The sequence below is a fragment of the Camelus bactrianus genome, chromosome 9 (assembly GCF_048773025.1).
Source record: "Camelus bactrianus isolate YW-2024 breed Bactrian camel chromosome 9, ASM4877302v1, whole genome shotgun sequence".
Classification (NCBI taxonomy): Eukaryota; Metazoa; Chordata; class Mammalia; order Artiodactyla; family Camelidae; genus Camelus; species Camelus bactrianus.
This window is the reverse complement of record NC_133547.1, coordinates 48,850,283-48,868,633: the sequence shown is the minus strand read 5'-3', so window position 1 is coordinate 48,868,633 and position 18,351 is coordinate 48,850,283. Positions and strand designations below refer to the sequence as shown.

Below are 18,351 nucleotides of genomic sequence, written 5' to 3'. Positions count from 1 at the left end.
CTCTTATTACTCCTGTCAACATTGTGCTGAAAGTGTTAACCAGGGTAATAAGGCAAGAAAAAGAAAAGGCATCCACTTTTGAGAAGAAGAAATAAAACTGTCCCTAAATCATAGATATTTGTCCATATAGAAAATCCCAAGGGATCTGGAAAAAAAGAACCCAAACTACTTTAATAAGTGAGTTTAGCAATGATGTAGGATACAAGGTCAACATACAAAAAGCAAACGTATTTCTATGTACTAGCAATATACAAACTGGACAACAAAAATTTAAAAATAATACCATTTAAAGTTGTTCCCCTCAAATGAAATTCTTAAGCATAAATCTAGCAAAACATGTACAGGATCTATAAATGACAACTAATAAAAACAGATAAAATAACACCCAAACTAGTGGTAAAATATACTGTGTTCATGGATTGGAAGACTCAGTAGAGAAAGATCTATGTTCTCCCCAAATCGATCTATAGTTTTAATACAATAACAATCAAAATGCTAGCAAAAGTTTTTGTAGCCATAAATAAATTCTCATTTTTTGGATCTGGAATGGCAACAAAAATTAAATTAAAAAGACCTAGAAGAGCTAAAAAAAATTACTGTAAAAGGAGAATAAAGTTAGAGGAATAACACCACCCAATTTTAAGACTTACTATAAAGCTACAGTTAGCAAGATACTGTGGTATAAGCAAAGGGACAGACACAAAAATCAATTAAACAGAATAAAGGCCCTAGAAATAGTACAGAAATATGGCCAACTGATTATTGACAAAGATGCAAAAGCAATTCAGTAGATTGCTTTTTATTTTTTCTTTTCAACAATTGTGTTGGATTAATTAGACATCCATATTGCACTTAAACTGCACAACTTATACAAAAACAAACTCAAAATGGAGCATAGACTATAAAATGTAAAACCAGAAAATTTATAGAAGAAAGCAAAGAAGAAATTCTTCATGACTTGGGGTTAAGCAGTGTTCTTAGGTATGTCACCAAAAGCATGATCCATTAAAGAAAAATATCAGTAAGTTGTATTTTGTTGAAATTAAAAATGTTTTGCAAAAAAAAAAAAAACTTCAGAGAATGAAAAGCTATGGATTGAGAGAAAAAAATTAGCAAATCACAAATATGACATAGGACTTGGGACCTAAATATATATAAATAATAAGGAAACAAAAACAGTAGGAAAAAAAAGGCAAAAGACATTAGTACACATTTCAGTGGAAGATATAAGCACATAAAAAGATGTTCAACATCTTTAGGCATTAGGGAAATGCAAATTAAAACCACAATGAGATACCACTACACAACTAGTAGAATGACAATACCAACTGGCTAGGATAGAGAGCAACTAGAATTCTCATACATTGCTGGTGAGAATACAAAACGGTGCAGTCACTCTGGAAAAGATTTGGCAGTTTCTTACAAAGTTAAGCATAGTTACTATGTGATCTAGCAAGCCTACTCTGGGCAATCTTTTTACCTCAGACAAATGAAAACATTCACACAAAAATCTCTAAAGGAATGTTCATAACAGCTTTACTTGTAATAGCCCAAAAGAATCATCAAATATTCTTCAATGGGTTAATTGATAGACAAACTGTGGTATACCAATTGGATGGGATACTCCACAATAAAAAGGAACTGTTGATGTGCACGACAACCTGTGGACAAATCTCAAAGTCACTGTGTTGAGTAAAAGAAGCCAGTCTCAAAAGGTTACATAGTATATACTTTCACTTTTAAGACATTTAAAAAAGAACTATGGTGATGAATGGATCAGTGGTTGTCAGAACTTTTATTTGTGGGGAGATGTGACTAAGGAGAGAGCAGGAGGAAATTTTTCCAGGAAAAGAAACTGTTATGTATTCTTGATTACGGCAGTGACTACACAGATCTACGTATATGTTAAAATTTATGGAGAATTTTTACCAAGAGAGAAAGGGGAAAGTCAGTTTCACCCTATGATTAAAACATCTACAGAAGTCACACACTATGTGATGAAAAGCAGGGATTTTTGTCTTCTACCTATTAGTAGATCAGTTGCCCAAACTTTTCAAAAAAGAATTAGCTTTCCAAGGCAATGCTGGATGCTTTTCTTCAGAGTCTTGGTAATAAGTTAAAGTTAGTGGTCCCAGTTTCACGGTCTCTGTGATCGCCTTGCCTTCTTCATAGACTGTCAGGCCCTTAGGCTGTGTTTGCCTGGTCTGGAGCTGGGGCTGGCAGGAAGCAGGCACCTTCGCGCCAGGCTACTTGGAGCGTTTCCTGCTGTTAGGCGCGTCCTGGCTCCCAGCCCTGAGCCGAGGCTGGGAGTTCCCGCCCACGCGGGGTCTTGAGAACCTGACTCTACTGTTCCGGAGTCTCCAGTTTCAAAGCGGGAAATCATACTAGATAGCCGGCTTTAACGGGGATTTAAAAGAGGAAAATAGCAGCGCGTTAGATAATTTCATAATGATTCAAGCCAAAGTTGCTGCGTTCGCAACGCTGAGTTCAACCTGCTGTGCTGTAGATGAGTGTTATTATTTGACACAAGTAGCCTCAACGCTTTCTTACTGGTCTTTCTTTCAGTGACCAGAGTTGGTGTCTCTTGGCTTTCTTTTCCTTTCCAGTCCCTACACCCTTTCTTTCTCACACTCCAAATTGCCCTCCAACTCACTCCCACCCACTTTCTTCTCGTCAGCATTCCTTGTTCACTCTTCTCCTTGCCACCGGCGTCCCCTAGGCTGAGAAAGCCGCGTTGCCCGGGATGGGGAGCTCAGTGACATCCCAGGTGGCATCCTGTAGACGTTTCCGATTGGGACCTTGACCTGGTTCTAAATTAGTGGCACGTATAAAGGTTTTAAAGAGTGGCTGCCTTTGAAAAACCTTTCAAGTCCCCCCATTCCGGGGATTCTCTAGGACTAAAATGTTAAGTCCATAGTGGAATTCTTGGTGCCTCTTGCGTCTCCTCCAGGTCCCTTGGGCGGAATGCACTCTTTAACCGAGCATTTATTGGGCGCCTAATAGGTACCAAGCAGTGGTTTAGGAGAGGGGCTGCATCGTGAGCAAACCCAAGGTCCCTCCCTGGTGGAGTTCACGACTAGAGTCACGGAGGCGGGCAGAGCTGTAGAGGCGCAGCAGGCTGGTGTTTCACGCGCGCGCCCACCCGAGGGGATCTGCGGAGGAACTCGTGGAGCACAAAGGTGAAGTGGCGCAAAGAACCGAAAAATGGATGACTTCAGACTGAGAGGCTGTGGTTGTCACCCGGGGACCTGGCGTTCGATCGATCGTCAGAGTCCTCCACGCCTTCGGGCTCCGTATCAACGCTCAAACCTGCCTGATCACAGGACTCGGCCTCGATGTCTCCCGCGTCCCCAAATTTCTGAAGCGGGGAGCGAGGTTAGGCATAACAGAGGAGTTGAGGGTGCCCTAGCTTGGGGGTAGAAAACACTTTTCTGTACCTCTGTACAATAAGACAATTGTGTTTAATACATTTTCCTAGTTTCATGTTAATAGCGAAGCTATCTTATCCTCAAGCTTCTCTTCCTCTCCTCTCAAGGCTCTAGTTCCTCAGGCACCTCTAGCAAAGAATGTTGTTTTAAACAAAAAATTCATTTTAGAACTCCAGAGTCTACCTAATCCACACCCACCATGCATCCTCCCCTACTTTTCCAGAGGCTAAGTTTTTACAGCCTAGCATATTTGGAACACTGGAAATTCCTAAAACGGAGAACAACAGAACTCTGGTCACATCTGTGGTGAAGTCCGGCTCCAGGTGGGAAATCTAATCAGTGGAACAAGTTACTTGACTTTTCTGTGTCTCCATTTCCACATGTAAAATGAGTACTTTGGTTATCCAAAGTCAAATGAGATTTGCAAGTAAAGCCCTGAGCCCAGTGCCTCTCACATAGTAAATGTTCAATATGTGTTAGCTTTTAGCAGCACCGTTGCTATCAGTATTTTCATTATCTGCTTTGTTCTTTTAAACTAATATCTTTCTTGATATAAATGGATTTTTAATCAGTCTCTAATTGATGATCATTAAATTGGCTCCAATATTTATTATTACAAATACTGCTGCAGGGATCAGCTGTCACTTGTTTGTTTCTCTATGGATTCCTGAAAATGGAATTTCCAGATCAAAATATGTGTTCATTTCTAATTTTGCTAATTCCCTGCCTAATTACCCTGAAAATAAGATGTAGTAGGTCATATCCCAATGTTTTATAAGAATGTTCTTTTCTCTACCATTTTGCCAAAGGTGGGTAGTACTTACCTACTATTTCCTTGAACTTATTTTTGCCATCATTTTTATATTCACCACAGAGAGAACACGTTCCGTACATGACACAAAACTCTGAAAAGCATCATTAATATGGTTACATACAAATTTATATTCAAGATACAAACAATGAACTTTAAATACACACACAAGTACATATGGCAAAGGAATTATTTTGTATTTAGGATATATTTTTATCAAAGTTATGTATACCTGTAAATTTGTTCAGAAAAACAGTGGTCCTGTGATGTACTCTCACAAATTTTCATCATACATAACCAGTTATTTAGTTATGTTCTTATCTCTAAGTAAATATTTCTAATCTTTGATTTTCAATCATAGTTTGATGGATCAATTATTATATTAACTATTTAAGCTCTAGTCACAGTTCAGCCACACAGGATATAAATAGCAGGAACAAAAGACCAGGGTCTTCAGGGACACTTTCAAATGGATAAATCAGAAGTTTAATTAATCTTTTCTGTCACCCCTCCTCTATTTTCATATTCCAGAGAAGTACCAAATTTGATTGGTTCAGCTTGGGTCAAGTGCCCTCTCCTTGAGCGAATGAGGGCAGGGCACCTTCACGAACAGTACCAGGAAAACATAATCCAAAGAGGGAACAGAATTCCCAGAAAGAAAATGCTTGGGTGCTGGGTAGGCAACAACAAGAACACACAAAAGACCGTATCAGTCAGTGATGGGTATATGTAGTAGAGGAGGATGCAGGGTGAGGGGAAAAAATTGTTGAGAGATGTGGCTCTTGGATATGCCTGTATAGGTTGAAGCTACAGACACCTATTGGGGGCTGCAGAGGGGCTAGGAGCTGAGAATTTATTCTTCCCAACCTGAGGAGACTGGTGAGAGGGCTGTTTTGGTTACCAGGCAGAGACTGGGCCTGAGCTAGGTGGGAGAAGAAAGGAAGGCAAAGTTCATTCTTGAAGTAGAGGAAAGCCTGGAGCAGGCATCTTGATAGAGATTGAGGCTACCATCACCACTGGCAGTTGCAGATAGTGGGCCAGATAAGGGTATTAAATCTATGTATAAACTTGCAGTTCCACTGAAAGAATAGCTTCTAGTAAAGGTTCCTTGTGGAGAGGAAGTAGAAGACCTGATGGGAGGCAGGGTTCAAAAAGGAACGTCTGTGGTGCTATGGAGAAAGCCTGTTGATTAATCCTGATTGGTTCCTTGCTCAGACTCCTAGCCAACCCCCCAGAGCCCTTGCCCTGTAAGTGCACAGTCTGCTCAGCCACAGCATCTCAAGCCAGGAGTAGTCCCTTGGGATCTTCATGGTCTGGGGTTCCCAGGCTCTCTCCAGGCCTTGCCCAGAAGGCAGTTGCCTTGCAAAGGGGAGAGATGGGGGAAAAGGATACGTGCCAGTCACTCCAAGGAATTCAACAAAGTCCTGACTTGGTTCCAAAGAACTTGCAAGTGTATTTACCTTCCTACCCTGACCCTCCCAGATAATGAAAAGAAGCTGCAAAGACAAATACCAGGCAACCAGATTCAGATCTTCCAGGTAGAGCCAAAATAGTCCTAGGATTATTAAAAGATTCAAAATGCCGGCGAGAACGCTCTTGTGAGGAGCCTTGGTCTCCAGAAGCGGCTATCCGGCTCCTTACCTTCCAGACTCTCTGTTCTCCTTTCTATTTCCTTTCTCCTTACTCATCATTTCCTCCGTTTCTCTCCTCCTTCCGTCCCTCAGCTATCTTCCACAGACCCACCCCCCTTTCTTTTCACTCTCCGAAGTTGTACTTTACAGTCTTGGGAACTGAATGTTCCAAAACTAAGATTTGGTGGTGAACATTTTCACTAGACAGGAGGTCCTTCAGAACTCCGGACCAAATTTTTCTACTGAGCAGAAGAGAGGACCCTCTTTCCATCCGGTCCCGTCCTGAGCGTCCTCAGTGGAGGAGAGTCGGGGTAGGACGAAGGGGAGCCCGCGGTCGGGACTCGGAGACGCTCGGGCTCATGTCACCTTCGCCCCCGGAGGAGCCGGGCCGGCGGCCATGGTCCGGTACCTGGGGTCTCCACAGCCGCTGGCACCCGCGGCCCGGGCTCCTCTTTCTGGCTGAGCTTGAGACGAAAGGACCAGATTTCCTTAGCCCAACAGAGGCTTTCGTGTCCTGTGAGACTTAGGAGGGAGAAATTCTGAATAAAATCAGACAAACTGAAATAGGATCAATTAAAATTCGGAATAAAATGGGACATCTGAGTGAAACACAGGACTTCCGACATAACATTGTAAAATGACTATAACTCAATTAAAAATGTTAAAAAACAAAAACAAAAACAAAAACCACAGGACTTTCAATTCAGATTTGGAACCGTCATCCAGCCAGAAAGTAAGACGCAATCACCTTGGCTGATTGGGGACTTCACAGCCCCTCATACCGACCATTTACTCACAGGGACAGACGATCGCGCGGTTACAAGAGATGCGGTGTGAAGCCCCTCGGAGTGCAGGTTTCGGTGGGTGCAGCCTGTGCCCTTTACTCACGAGACTCAGGGTGGCCCGATGAGGTTGGGGAACTGTCTCGGTCTCTAAGCCCTTGGCTGCCTGGCCGGGGCCTCGGATGTCCGGAGAGGGGCCGAGCCGCCTGGGTCCAGCGGGGACACCCCGGGTTGGGTCCCCCTACCTGCCTACCACGTCCCTCTGGATCCCGTCTACCCCAGAACGGGTTTCCAGAAGCCAGACACACGAGGAGTCAGCGAAGTGCGAAGTACAAGATCAAGGCAAAGGCCGGGAGGCGCCGGTGGGAGAGGGAGGAACTCGGGCAAGGGGAGCTCATAGTCTTTTTAAGTAGGACCGAGACCATCCGATCCTGAGAGCAGGACGGAGAGGGAGGCGAGAGCGGAAAAGCACGTCCAATCAGCGCGTATCTGAGGCGCGAGTTCGCTTGCCGGCAGCCACGGAGTTGGGGCTGCGGATAAAAGTCGTTTGGGCGCTGTCTAAAGGGAAAGTTGCAACAACACTCGAACTCGAATCACTGCATTCAGAGTCCAAAATGCTCACCATTACACCACGGAAACGCAGGTCAGCACGCCGCTCCGCTGGAGAGCCAGGCGGCGCCCAGCCCCGCGGGCGCCCAACCCGCCTCCTCCCCTGCGCTCGCTCGCCCCGCCCGGAGCCCGCTTCCTCCGCGACGCCAGGAGGCGCCCCACTCGCTTTCCGTCGGCGCGATCCCGCAGGTTTCTACCTCGTGGATGAGACGACATCCGCTCGGGGATGATCCACAGGCAGGGCTTTTAAACCTTGCCCGAAATCCACCTGCTGTGCCGGGGTTTCTAGAGGTTTCTGCTCTGAGGTAAAATTCTCGCCAGGAAAGAAAAGATGCAAAGTGTTCCTTACCTTTTGTATTCAGTTGTCCTTCTCCCCCCGCCCTGGGAGCTCTGCGACCCTCAGAGCAGCCCTCGGGTCTCCCTGGGATTGCCCCGCCGTTGGACCCGAGGTGGAAACGGTAGAAGCCCGACCGGCTTCCATCGGGGGCTACATTCCTCTGTTGCGAGTCGTGCTGGAAGCCTAAAGACCCCTACGCGGAGCCCCGCCAGAGCCTGGCCTCTTCTGCCCCGTGGGGGATGGTCGGGGGTAAGGAGGTGACAGCGTTTCTTCTGGCCTCTTTCCCCTCTCCCTTCTTTCTCCTCTTCGCTTTCCGGGTCCCCCCTTCCTGGCCTCCCGCGTCCCCGAGACTACAGGAGACGCTCGGTCTCGGTCTCGGTCTCGGTCTCAGTCTCGGGTGGGGAGCTCCGTGTACTGCCCGAGTGGCTTCTAGACGTTTCCATGCTCCGGACGTTTAAGGGCTTCAGCTGACAGTTTGAGAGCTTCCAAGAGCGGCCCCTTTGGAAAGCCTTTCACAGCCTCCCTTTCTGGGGAGGGTGCAACGCGCCATGTGAGCGCAGGGAAGGTGGTACATGGGGGACGTTTGCCCGAGAGGCGGGGTCGTCAGCTGAGGGGGCTCCGGGGTGGCGGGGACCGGGCGGCCAAGGCCATGGGTCCCGCGATGGGGCGTCGTGTGCCGCTTCCTGGTGTCAGGCCCCGAACGTGCCCCCGTGAAGAGCCGGTGTGCCCAGAGCCAGCGGGTCTGAATGTGCTTCCAGCCGAGGAGGGAGGGGTTGGGGAGCACGTTCGCTCCGCGTGGCAACAGCGTAAGAGTTTATAATCCTGCTCTGAGCACAACAGGAGCCTACGACTGCTGATTGGAAGACCTGTGCTTCAAGCCCAGCACGGAACGTTCTAGTCTTACGTCCACTCATTCTCCTGCTTCTCAGTCTCCCAATTTACCAAGCCTCCCTCCTGAGCTGCTTTTATGCTTCAGGCAGCGACCTGTAGCTCTCAGTTCTTGTCCTCACGAGCTTTGCTCTGTGGGCGCAGGTCGTGCAGCTGTGGAAGCTCGGTCGTCCCGGGTATTGACGGAGCTCGGCCCAGCGCGATGGATTCTCGGGGTCTCACCAGACGCCTCTGGTCTCTCTGCACCTTCTGGAGCACCAACCACACCTTGACCTACCTGATGGGACCTGTGGATTCCACAGGAACTGCCATGCTGATGGAGGCTGAAGAAGGGGCGTGGAAATCAACTTCTCAGACTCCAGGTTGGTGCATCTCCACAGTCAGTCATAACCAGCCATTAGAGGGTGCCACCAACGCTTTGATTTCAGGGTGTTGTGTGCTTACCGTTTTAAAGAATTTAACAACATTGCTTTGTTATTTTTTTAATTTTTAAATTAAAGTGTACTCAGTTTACAGTGTTGTGTCAACTTCTGGTGTACAGCATACTTTTTCAGTTATACATATACATATATATATATTCCTGTTTGGATTCATTATGCATTACTGCAAGATATTGAATATAGTTCTCTGTGCTGTATAGAAGAAGAAGGTTGCTGCTTAACTATTTTATATATAGTAATGAGCATCTGCACATCTTCAACTCCCAATTAACCCCTTCTCATCCTCCTTCCCCCATTGGTGACCATAAGTTGGTTTTGGTTTTTTTTCTCTTTTTTTTTTTTTTAACATTTTTTATTGATTTATAATCATTTTACAATGTTGTGTCAGATTCCAGTGTTCAGCACAATTTTTCAGTCATTCATGGACATATACACACTCATTGGCACATTTTTTTCTCTGTGAGTTATCATAACATTTTGTGTATATTTCCCTGTGCTATACAGTGTAATCTTATTTATCTATTCTACAATTCTGAAATCCCAGTCTATCCCTTCCCACCCTCCACCCCCCTGGTAACCACAAGTCTGTATTCTCTGTCTATGAGTCTATTTCTGTCCTGTATTTACGCTTTGTTTTTGTTTGTTTGTTTGTTTTTGTTTTTGTTTTTTAGATTCCACATATGAGCGATCTCATATGGTATTTTTCTTTCTCTTTCTGGCTTACTTCACTTAGAATGACATTCTCCAGGAGCATCCATGTTGCTGCAAATGGCATTATGTCGTCGGTTTTTGTGGCTGAGTAGTATTCCATTGTATAAATATACCACCTCTTCTTTATCCAGTCACCTGTTGATGGACATTTAGGCTGTTTCCATGTTTTGGCTATTGTAAATAGTGCTGCTATGAACATTGGGGTGCAGGTGTCATCCTGAAGTAGATTTCCTTCTGGATACAAGCCCAGGAGTGGGATTCCTGGGGCATATGGTTAGTCTATTCCTAGTCTTTTGAGGAATCTCCACACTGTTTTCCATCGTGGCTGCACCAAACTGCATTCCCACCAGCAGTGTAGGAGGGTTCCCCTTTCCCCACAGCCTCTCCAGCATTTGTCATTTGTGGATTTTTGAATGACGGCCATTCTGACTGGTGTGAGGTGATACCTCATTGTAGTTTTGATTTGCATTTCTCTGATAATTAGTGATACTGAGCATTTTTTTCATGTGCTTTTTGATCATTTGTATGTCTTCCTTGGAGAATTGCTTGTTTAGGTCTTCTGCCCATTTTTGGATTGGGTTGTTTATTTTTTTCTTATTGAGTCGTATGAGCTGCTTATATATTCTGGAGATCAAGCCTTTGTCGGTTTCACTTGCAAAAATTTTCTCCCATTCCGTAGGTTTTCTTCTTGTTTTACTTCTGGTTTCCTTTGCTGTGCAGAAGCTCGTGAGTTTCATTAGGTCCCATTTGTTTATTCTTGCTTTTATTTCTTCTAGGAGAAAATTTCTGAAATGTATGTCAGATAATGTTTTGCCTATGTTTTCCTCTAGGAGGTTTATTGTATCTTGTCTTATGTTTAAGTCTTTAATCCATTTTGAGTTGATTTTTGTATATGGTGTAAGGGAGTGTTCTAGCTTCATTGTTTTACATGCTGCTGTCCAGTTTTCCCAACACCATTTGCTGAAGAGACTGTCTTTATTCCATTGTATATTCTTGCCTCCTTTGTCAAAGATTAGTTGACCAAAAGTTTGTGGGTTCATTTCTGGGCTCTCTATTCTGTTCCATTGGTCTGTATGTCTGTTTTGGTACCAATACCATGCTGTCTTGATGACTGTAGCTCTATAGTATTGTCTGAAGTCTGGGAGAGTTATTCCTCCAGCCTCTTTCTTTCTCTTCAGTAATGCTTTGGCAATTCTAGGTCTTTGATGGTTCCATATAAATTTTATTATGATTTGTTCTAGTTCTGTGAAATATGTCCTGGGTAATTTGATAGGGATTGCATTAAATCTGTAGATTGCCTTGGGCAGTGTGACCATTTTAACAATATTGATTCTTCCAATCCAAGAGCATGGAATATCTTTCCATTTTTTAAAGTCTTCTTTAATTTCCTTCATCAATGGTTTATAGTTTTCTGTGTATAATTCTTTCACCTCCTTGGTTAGATTTATTCCCAGATATTTTATTACTTTGGGTGCTATTTTAAAGGGGATTGTTTCTTTACTTTCTTTTTCTGTTGATTTATCGTTAGTGTAAAGAAATGCAACTGGTTTTTGAACGTTAATTTTGTAACCTGCTACCTTGCTGAATTCTTCAATCAGCTCTAGTAGCTTTTGTGTGGACCTTTTAGGGTTTTTTATATATAGTAACATGTCATCAGCATGTAATGACACTTTTACCTCTTCTTTTCCAATTAGGATCGCTTTCATTTCTTTCTCTTGCCTGACTGCTGTGGCTAGGACTTCCAGGACTATGTTGAATAGGAGTGGTGATAGTGCGCATCCTTGTCTTGTCCCAGATTTTAGTGCGAAGCTTTTGAGTTTTTCACCGTTGAGTACTATGCTGGCTGTAGGTTTGTCATATATAGCTTTTATTATGTTGAGATATGTTCCCTCTATACCCACTTTGGTGAGAGTTTTTATCATAAATGGGTGTTGAATTCATAAGTTGGTTTTCTATGTCTGTGAATCTGTTTCTGACTTACAAATGAGTCCTTTTGTGGTTTTGTTTTGTTTTGTTTCTTTAGGTTCCATATGTAAGTGATAGCATATGGTATTTTTTTGTGTGTTTCTGGCTTGCTTCACTTTAAATGACAGTGTCCTTGTCCATTTGTGTTGCTCCAAATGACATTATTTTATTCTTTCTTACGGCTGAGTCGTATTCCATTGTATATATACACCACAACTTCTTTATCCAGTCATCTGTCAATGAACATTTAGCTTTCTCCAATGACTCTACTTTCTACACAGGTTTAGGTGTACACATACATTGAGCAGATATTACAGAATCCTCTCTTATGCTCTGTTCTCCCTCACACAATTTCTTCTATTATTAATATCTTGCAATCGTGTGCGACAAGGGCACGTGGATACCACGATCACAGTGGGAGGCAGTTTTCCCAAAGTGAGGCTTATCCATTGCACCCCGAATGTGCTGAAACTTATCATTTCCCCGAAACTGGCAATCGTGAGTATACGAATTGTAGTATCGGGGAACTGTGTTTGAACTCTTTACTGCCATTTATGGTGGATAAGAGACCATTTTAATATATTTAATAGTTGGGGTAAAGTCTTGGAAGGCACTTCTGGGACACATTTTTCCCAGAGGGCAAACCCTCCTGCTCCCCTTCTAAGTTGCTTTGGGGAAAACATGCTGCATTTCCTTCAGGTGACAGACTGTGAATTAACAACCTTCCAGGTGAATGAAGATTAAGGTCTTAATCCACAAAATAGGAACACTTTATTTCAGACTAGTTCCACTCCCCATTTTCTGGTGGAAAGTGAGAGTTGATCATCTTACTCCTTTACTGCAGAAACACCACTTGAGATCTTGAACTCAGAGAGACCTGTGTGGCCAGGTGACTGCCTCTCCCAGCCCAGGGAAGACAGATGTTTCTGATAGCTTGCCTGGCTTTCCCCAGTTTTAATTTTCTCTTTTATATCGGTCATGCAATACCCCCAACTCACAAGCAGTAGTATGTAGCACGGTGTCCAGTGTGTAGCAAGTCAGGCACCGGAACATTTTCTACCAACTAGGGGAGAAAGATTTTGTGAGTGGAGTACTTTCCGGGGTCTCTATTGGAACGCCACAGTAAGGTTCCGGAAAGAGAGTCTGGGAATCTTTGCCCATCCTTCAGTGACTGGTTTGCAGCCCAGGGACTTGAAACATCTGGTGTCTCTTCCTGGCTTGGACCAGTGTTTCCCTAGAGACACCCCATGAAAGTGCACACGCTCCCTTTTGCCTGTGTGTGGTCATGATCATCCTTCCTTGAGGGACCTTTTGGGGATTACAAGTAACCAAGGCTGACATGCTTTTAAAGGGGCTTTTCCGCTCACAGAGAACTGGTTTTTAGCACAGACCAAGAAGGAACATCCCCTCAGTCTTTGGGCAGGGGCCTGTGGGACTTCTGCATCCCCTAATATAGACTCAGACAGTTCTGTCCTTGGAACCGGTAGGGTGCTTTTAAAATGCAATCTTTAAGAGTTTCCCTTAGATTCACCCTGGTTGTGGCTGTGTTCTTTATCGTGTAAAAGCCACTTCAGAATCTTGAGAGACATTTTCCAGCTTGGAGTTTTCAAAGGGGTGCCATGTGAATACAGAGTAAGGGAAGTTGGATTTACTCTTCTGAGAGAAAGAACAAAAGAAAATGACAACAACAAACTGGGTGAGATACAGGAAACAAGCATTTTCAAGAGCCTGAGCATGAGGCAACAAAGCTTAGTGAGTGATCCCTGAGAAATGGGAAACAAATAAGTGAGCCCTGCAGTTGCTCCAGTTTGCCACCTGGAGAGAGTTTCCAGGCAAGGTGAGAGAGGAGACGGAAAAGAAGCCCCATGGATTTCACTGAGTGGAGGACAATGAGCTGAGTATCTTGGTTCCTTCTCATCATCTCCCTTTCCCCACGTTGAGCCTTTTGGAGTTTGGTGTTCTCACCTGCTGATAACCCACACTGTCCTGGGAGGAGTCAGGTTTAAGCCCTCTTCAGAAAGGAATGTGCCCCTCGGTCTGAATCTCCCAGTAGAATTAACACCATGCTTTACCCGCAGGGACTCCATAAGTGATAAGCGCTCACAAATGATTAGGTACGTAAATGGATGCCTGAACTGAGCTGACACTACGGGCCAAACTGATTTGTTCTCATGTTGGAAATAAACAATCTCCAAGAAAGACTATTAAACTCAGACAAGATTATTCTAAGACCTGAGTAATCAGGCAAAATAAGGCTACCTTATAATTTTGTCCAGGCACAGACAAACCAAGGTCACTGTGCAACCGACAAAATCCCAAACTTCCTCTTCTCTTAAGGCAATGTTTTTTACATCTGCACTTCAGTCATAGACCTGCCTGTGCTGAGTAACAGTATTCAATATGGAACAAACCCTCCTTCCTCCCATCCTCCTTCGTATCTTCCAACCAAAGCCCAAATCTGATACGAGACTCTTTCTGATACCCTTTTACTTAGATCATATTGTGTCTTTCTGGCTGCAAAGAACTAAAAGCCCATATTGTTTGATGAGAAGTGCGTTCCTAGTGTTTGGCTTAAGTGAATTCACACGAGCTTTCCAGGAATGAGCAGCTGCAAAGGGAGCCTCAGAAAGAATGGTTATGTTGTGTGTCAGATTGCTAGGCTTGGAACTCCAGAACTTGGTGTTATCCTTAAGAAAAAAAAAACAAAGATCCTTTCTATCAAACCCTTTAATAACTGACCTCAGGAGCTCAGACAGGATCGTCCCATGTCTTATTGAAGAGAGAGATTGAGGATAAGGTTCAGAGAGAAGGTTATTAAGGGAGACTGGTCAGCACAAACTTAGCTTAAAAAGACCTGGGATCTGGCAAAACAAAGAAACAAACAACGTTGTTGCCCTTGAACCAGCAGCCATTGCAGTAAGAGGTGAATGAGCTCAAAGCTCACTCAGGGAAAGAGAGAGTCACCTTCTAACTTGCATCCTTCCCATGGTGTTGGAGCCTGAGAAAAAAGGGGGATGTTCCCATGAGATGGGACACTATAACATAGCTGGGATTGGCTGGGCTGGTGGTTTCACAAGGGTGACAATGGCCACTACCTCCAAGTGTTCCACGAAGCATTCGTGACTTAGTGATGGAAGGATAGAGCGGATTACTTTTCAACTCTAGGGCCCCAGGTCCATCACAACCCTGTTCACACTGAGGGATGTTACTGCTGTGTGAGGAAACTCAGAAGTACATTCTGTCCAGTCAAAACTAGTTGTCCAAATCCGTCCTAAACTGAGGTGATTGAAAACGAATTCATTACTCAGTTTATGGGTCTCGAGTCTTCGTGCAATATTTGAGGTGCTATGAAAAATAACTTTATATATCGTTTATTAAGTAAGTACCAGCTTATTAAAAACCTTCAAAGTCTGACCCAGAGCTTGCTCAGTGAGGAAAGCCAGGATTCAGGCTGATGATTTATTTTATAGTTATTTGTACAATGGGAAGCATTTCTTCACTAAGACTCAATCCAGAGAGCGTACGTTCTTTATAAAAATGTTATCATGGATAGAAAAATCAGGATTCTGTAGGAAAAAAATCTGAGATGACTTATGGAGGAGACAGAGTGCTGCTCAACTCCACTGGTCCACAGAGACACAGGAATCTCTTCATGCACTTAAACAAGCTGTAGGCCCATGCCTGCCCCTAACATTCTGTAATAATACAGAGACCTTTAATTTACAGGATAAAGTGAATGAAGATGATGACAATGACCACAGCTTATCAGGAAAATATAGCTTTGGGCTTTTGAAGTTGCAAATGGATTTGTATAAAAGAGCAGTATGTGATTTTGGAAGACAACTTAGCAACATATTTGATTAAAATGGCCATTGAATATTTAGTCCATGTGCTGCCAATCACTTGATAGAGTGACTAGCCTAGTTTGACTCTAGCCAACACTGACAATTTGAGAAAGGTCAAGGACTGACAGAAGAGCACATCGCCCCAGGAGTGGAGATACTTGTGACTTCAAGTAAGTCAAGTACCTTTTGTGAGCCTTTGGGTTCATCATTGTAGAGTGAGGAAACTTGACACATTTTATTTTTTTCCCACACAGAATTTGCAGCCCCACAGACACCAGAAAATCGATGTCTTTCAGGCCTCTTCTGCGTCTCACACACCAATGGCATTAAGCAGTGTGGTTGGAGGATGACTTGGGGCCGGGAGAAGGCAAGCTTTCTAAGTGGCTGATGCAGTTTTCCGTCTTTAACCTTGACACAAATGCTCCGGGGCACTTGGTCACACCCATTTCACCCTCAAGTCAGGTTAGTCCAGCAGCTAAACTGAAGGGACTGATGCTACTGAGTGTCTCCTAAATCTCAGGGTCACCAGACCCAGATGCTGAGAAAGTGAGGACTTCCTTTAGAACATCACTTTCCCCTGCCTGCCTGTCTTTCTCTTCTCAAGCTAATCTTCTATGTCCCTGAGCACAAGGGCACACAAACGCTGAGGATCATCAGCCTTCCCTGACCCATGACCTTGAGCTTACCATGTTTTATTTTTCAGATCTAGACCAGGGCAATGGCACGAGTAAAACTCAAAGAGATCTGTCAAAGCAAGTTCCACGAACACTGCTTTGGATCCCTTTCTGTTCGATATGTGGGTGAACTGGATGAATATAGAACGACAGCATCATGCTGACAAGTCTTTCCAAATAGATGGTCTCTATTCAATGACATGTGCAGAAATTGCTTTTATCATTTAGACAGCTTGGAGACAGAGTTTGTGGGACTACAACGCAATTCATATGTGAGAAGTATAAAATGTAGTGTTCAGTGACATTACAAAAAACAGCAAATAGAGTAATCCACACCTAGAGGAGGAGTTTAGAAGACTGGCACGTCAAATATGACAAAGTTTATGGAGCCAAGAAGCTGTCCAAGTGAGATGAGCATCTGACCTAACAAGAGATGCAGTGAACAGAATATTGAGTCAGGACGGAAAACACTTTTTAAATTAATTATTCATTCACATAATACTATATTCTGCTCTTTGTCCTGCAGTTTTTGTGATTTACACAAAACTGGCAAAGACCCAGAGAACAGTGTCATGGCATTCTACAAGTCTGACATCTTTCTCGGTGAAAAAGCCTTAAAATGTGTGACGACTTAAAGAGAAAGTGGTGTGACTTCATGATAGCCTTTAAGAAAATAAGACTTTCAAGGAAACAGTTTATCTCCTGATATTTTTATAGACACAGGAGAAAACATGAGAACTATGCTTGGATGACTTTTGGGAAGAGATAGGTTGGTGGTATCAGCACAAGTGTAGAAAGCAATTAAGAGTGGCTGGAGAAGGAGTGTCCCCATAGGTGGCGACCTTCATGAGACCCCAAGCGGCGTGGCCTAGGCAACTGGAAGGCAGGGGCCCCCAGGATTCCGTGCCCCCTCCCCCCCATCCAGTTCTGTTATTGCAACTGCAGACGGTTACCTGGCACGCCAGGGCCCGCTCCATCACTCCTGTTAGAGTCTGCGCAGCAGGCAGTGCCTGGGGCCCTGAGCTCTGTGCTCTTGAACGTCGTTTTTGTGGTTCAAGACCCTCAAGTGTTGTGAGCTGGTGATCCAGTTGCTGCCAACAGTAAGTTAAGTACTCCCGTTTTTGTCATGACTCAATCCTGATTAAATTTATGTGATTTCACTTGTTTTTAATCCATCATATGCTGCGTTTCTTCTCCCCAGCCCCTAGCTCTACATCCTCTGCCTCACGTCACCATGGCAGAATGCCTTGGCCCTTTATGTGGTCCGAGGGCAGAAGTTACACTGTTGGAGATCAACCAGGAGCTGCACTTAGAGCTGACCAAACAGAAGCAGGACTTCCGAGATCTCACCCAGAAATTCCTTGTATGCCAAGCTACTACCTACTACCTGGCCAACCAGCTGCAGAAATACAGTAAGTCCTAAGGGTCATGGTCACCAACGTGGTGAATGATCACTTTCTTCCCTCTCAGTAACTGAAACTCTCCAGACTTTCCCTTGCACCCCTTTGTCAGTATAAGTGTCATTCTGAGCACAAGGCAGGAAAGGTAGAAGTAGCTATTTGACCCTCATTTCCCTGAGGATGGGAAAACTGCAGCACAAAGAGTTGAGCAAATTTTCCAGGTGTGTAGTGAGCTGTAGTGTGCGACTAGAGTTCAAATTCCAGTTATTGATGCCTCTTGGTATCTCTCTAGAACAAGCTAAAGTCTGTCCATTGGAATCTTTGCTGAAGTGTATCTGGTCCTGCATCACTGTTGCCTAAACGTCTGGGACTAATGACTGCCCTCAGCAAGCTTCCCTGAGGTCACCGTGGCAAAGCACTGTGCCAGTTACACTGAGGTCATGTGGTGACAGCACACACTGGGGGAAGCAGGTGATAGTACCTGCTTTGAAGGAGCTAAAGGATGAGCCAGCTCGTCATGGAAACCATGGTCTCCATGAGTGATACCATTCAGACAGGGGCTCCCTGGTGAGAGGGAAGCTGAGTTTCCTGGGTGGAGGGTCTCCTTCCAGAATCCCAGGAGGTCATGTGACACCCTGTGTTGAGAGTCTGGATGATTTCTGGGGAAATCAGATAATCTGCATCACCCAGTTTGTCTCTTGCTGTGCTGGTGAAACTTTGGTGATGTGGGTCAGCAGGCGAAATCCAGGCGACCTTGAAGGCTGGATCATGAGACACGAGGCCAAAATGAGAATGAGGGTAAGTGGGGGAGAACACCATCCCTAGTAAAA

At 44.3% G+C, this 18,351-nt stretch overlaps 1 protein-coding gene and 1 long non-coding RNA gene across 8 annotated transcripts in view; one reads left to right on the top strand and one right to left on the bottom strand.

Moving 5' to 3' along the window:
• Positions 1-151: 151 nt before the first annotated feature.
• Positions 152-7,187, bottom strand: LOC123612434 (uncharacterized). Its single transcript, XR_006719675.2, has 2 exons — positions 6,668-7,187; positions 152-4,333 (listed from the first exon to the last, which is right to left on the bottom strand). It is a non-coding gene; the product is annotated as an uncharacterized LOC123612434 (long non-coding RNA).
• Positions 7,188-7,417: 230 nt separating this feature from the next.
• LOC105079887 (NBPF family member NBPF4) overlaps positions 7,418-18,351 on the top strand; it is a 30,259-nt gene continuing 19,325 nt past the window's right edge. Inside the window, exons 1-5 of one of the 7 annotated variants that reach the window (XM_045505679.2) lie at positions 7,418-7,566; positions 8,631-8,848; positions 15,329-15,617; positions 15,702-15,909; positions 17,323-17,533. In XM_045505679.2, the coding sequence (XP_045361635.2) occupies positions 15,835-15,909; positions 17,323-17,533 (286 nt within the window). In that variant the 5' untranslated portion in view covers positions 7,418-7,566; positions 8,631-8,848; positions 15,329-15,617; positions 15,702-15,834. Of the gene's footprint in view, positions 7,856-8,255; positions 8,849-15,328; positions 15,618-15,701; positions 17,534-18,351 lie in introns of those variants that run through there. The other 6 variants (XM_045505674.2, XM_045505682.2, XM_045505694.2 and 3 more) reach the window with 6 other exon arrangements.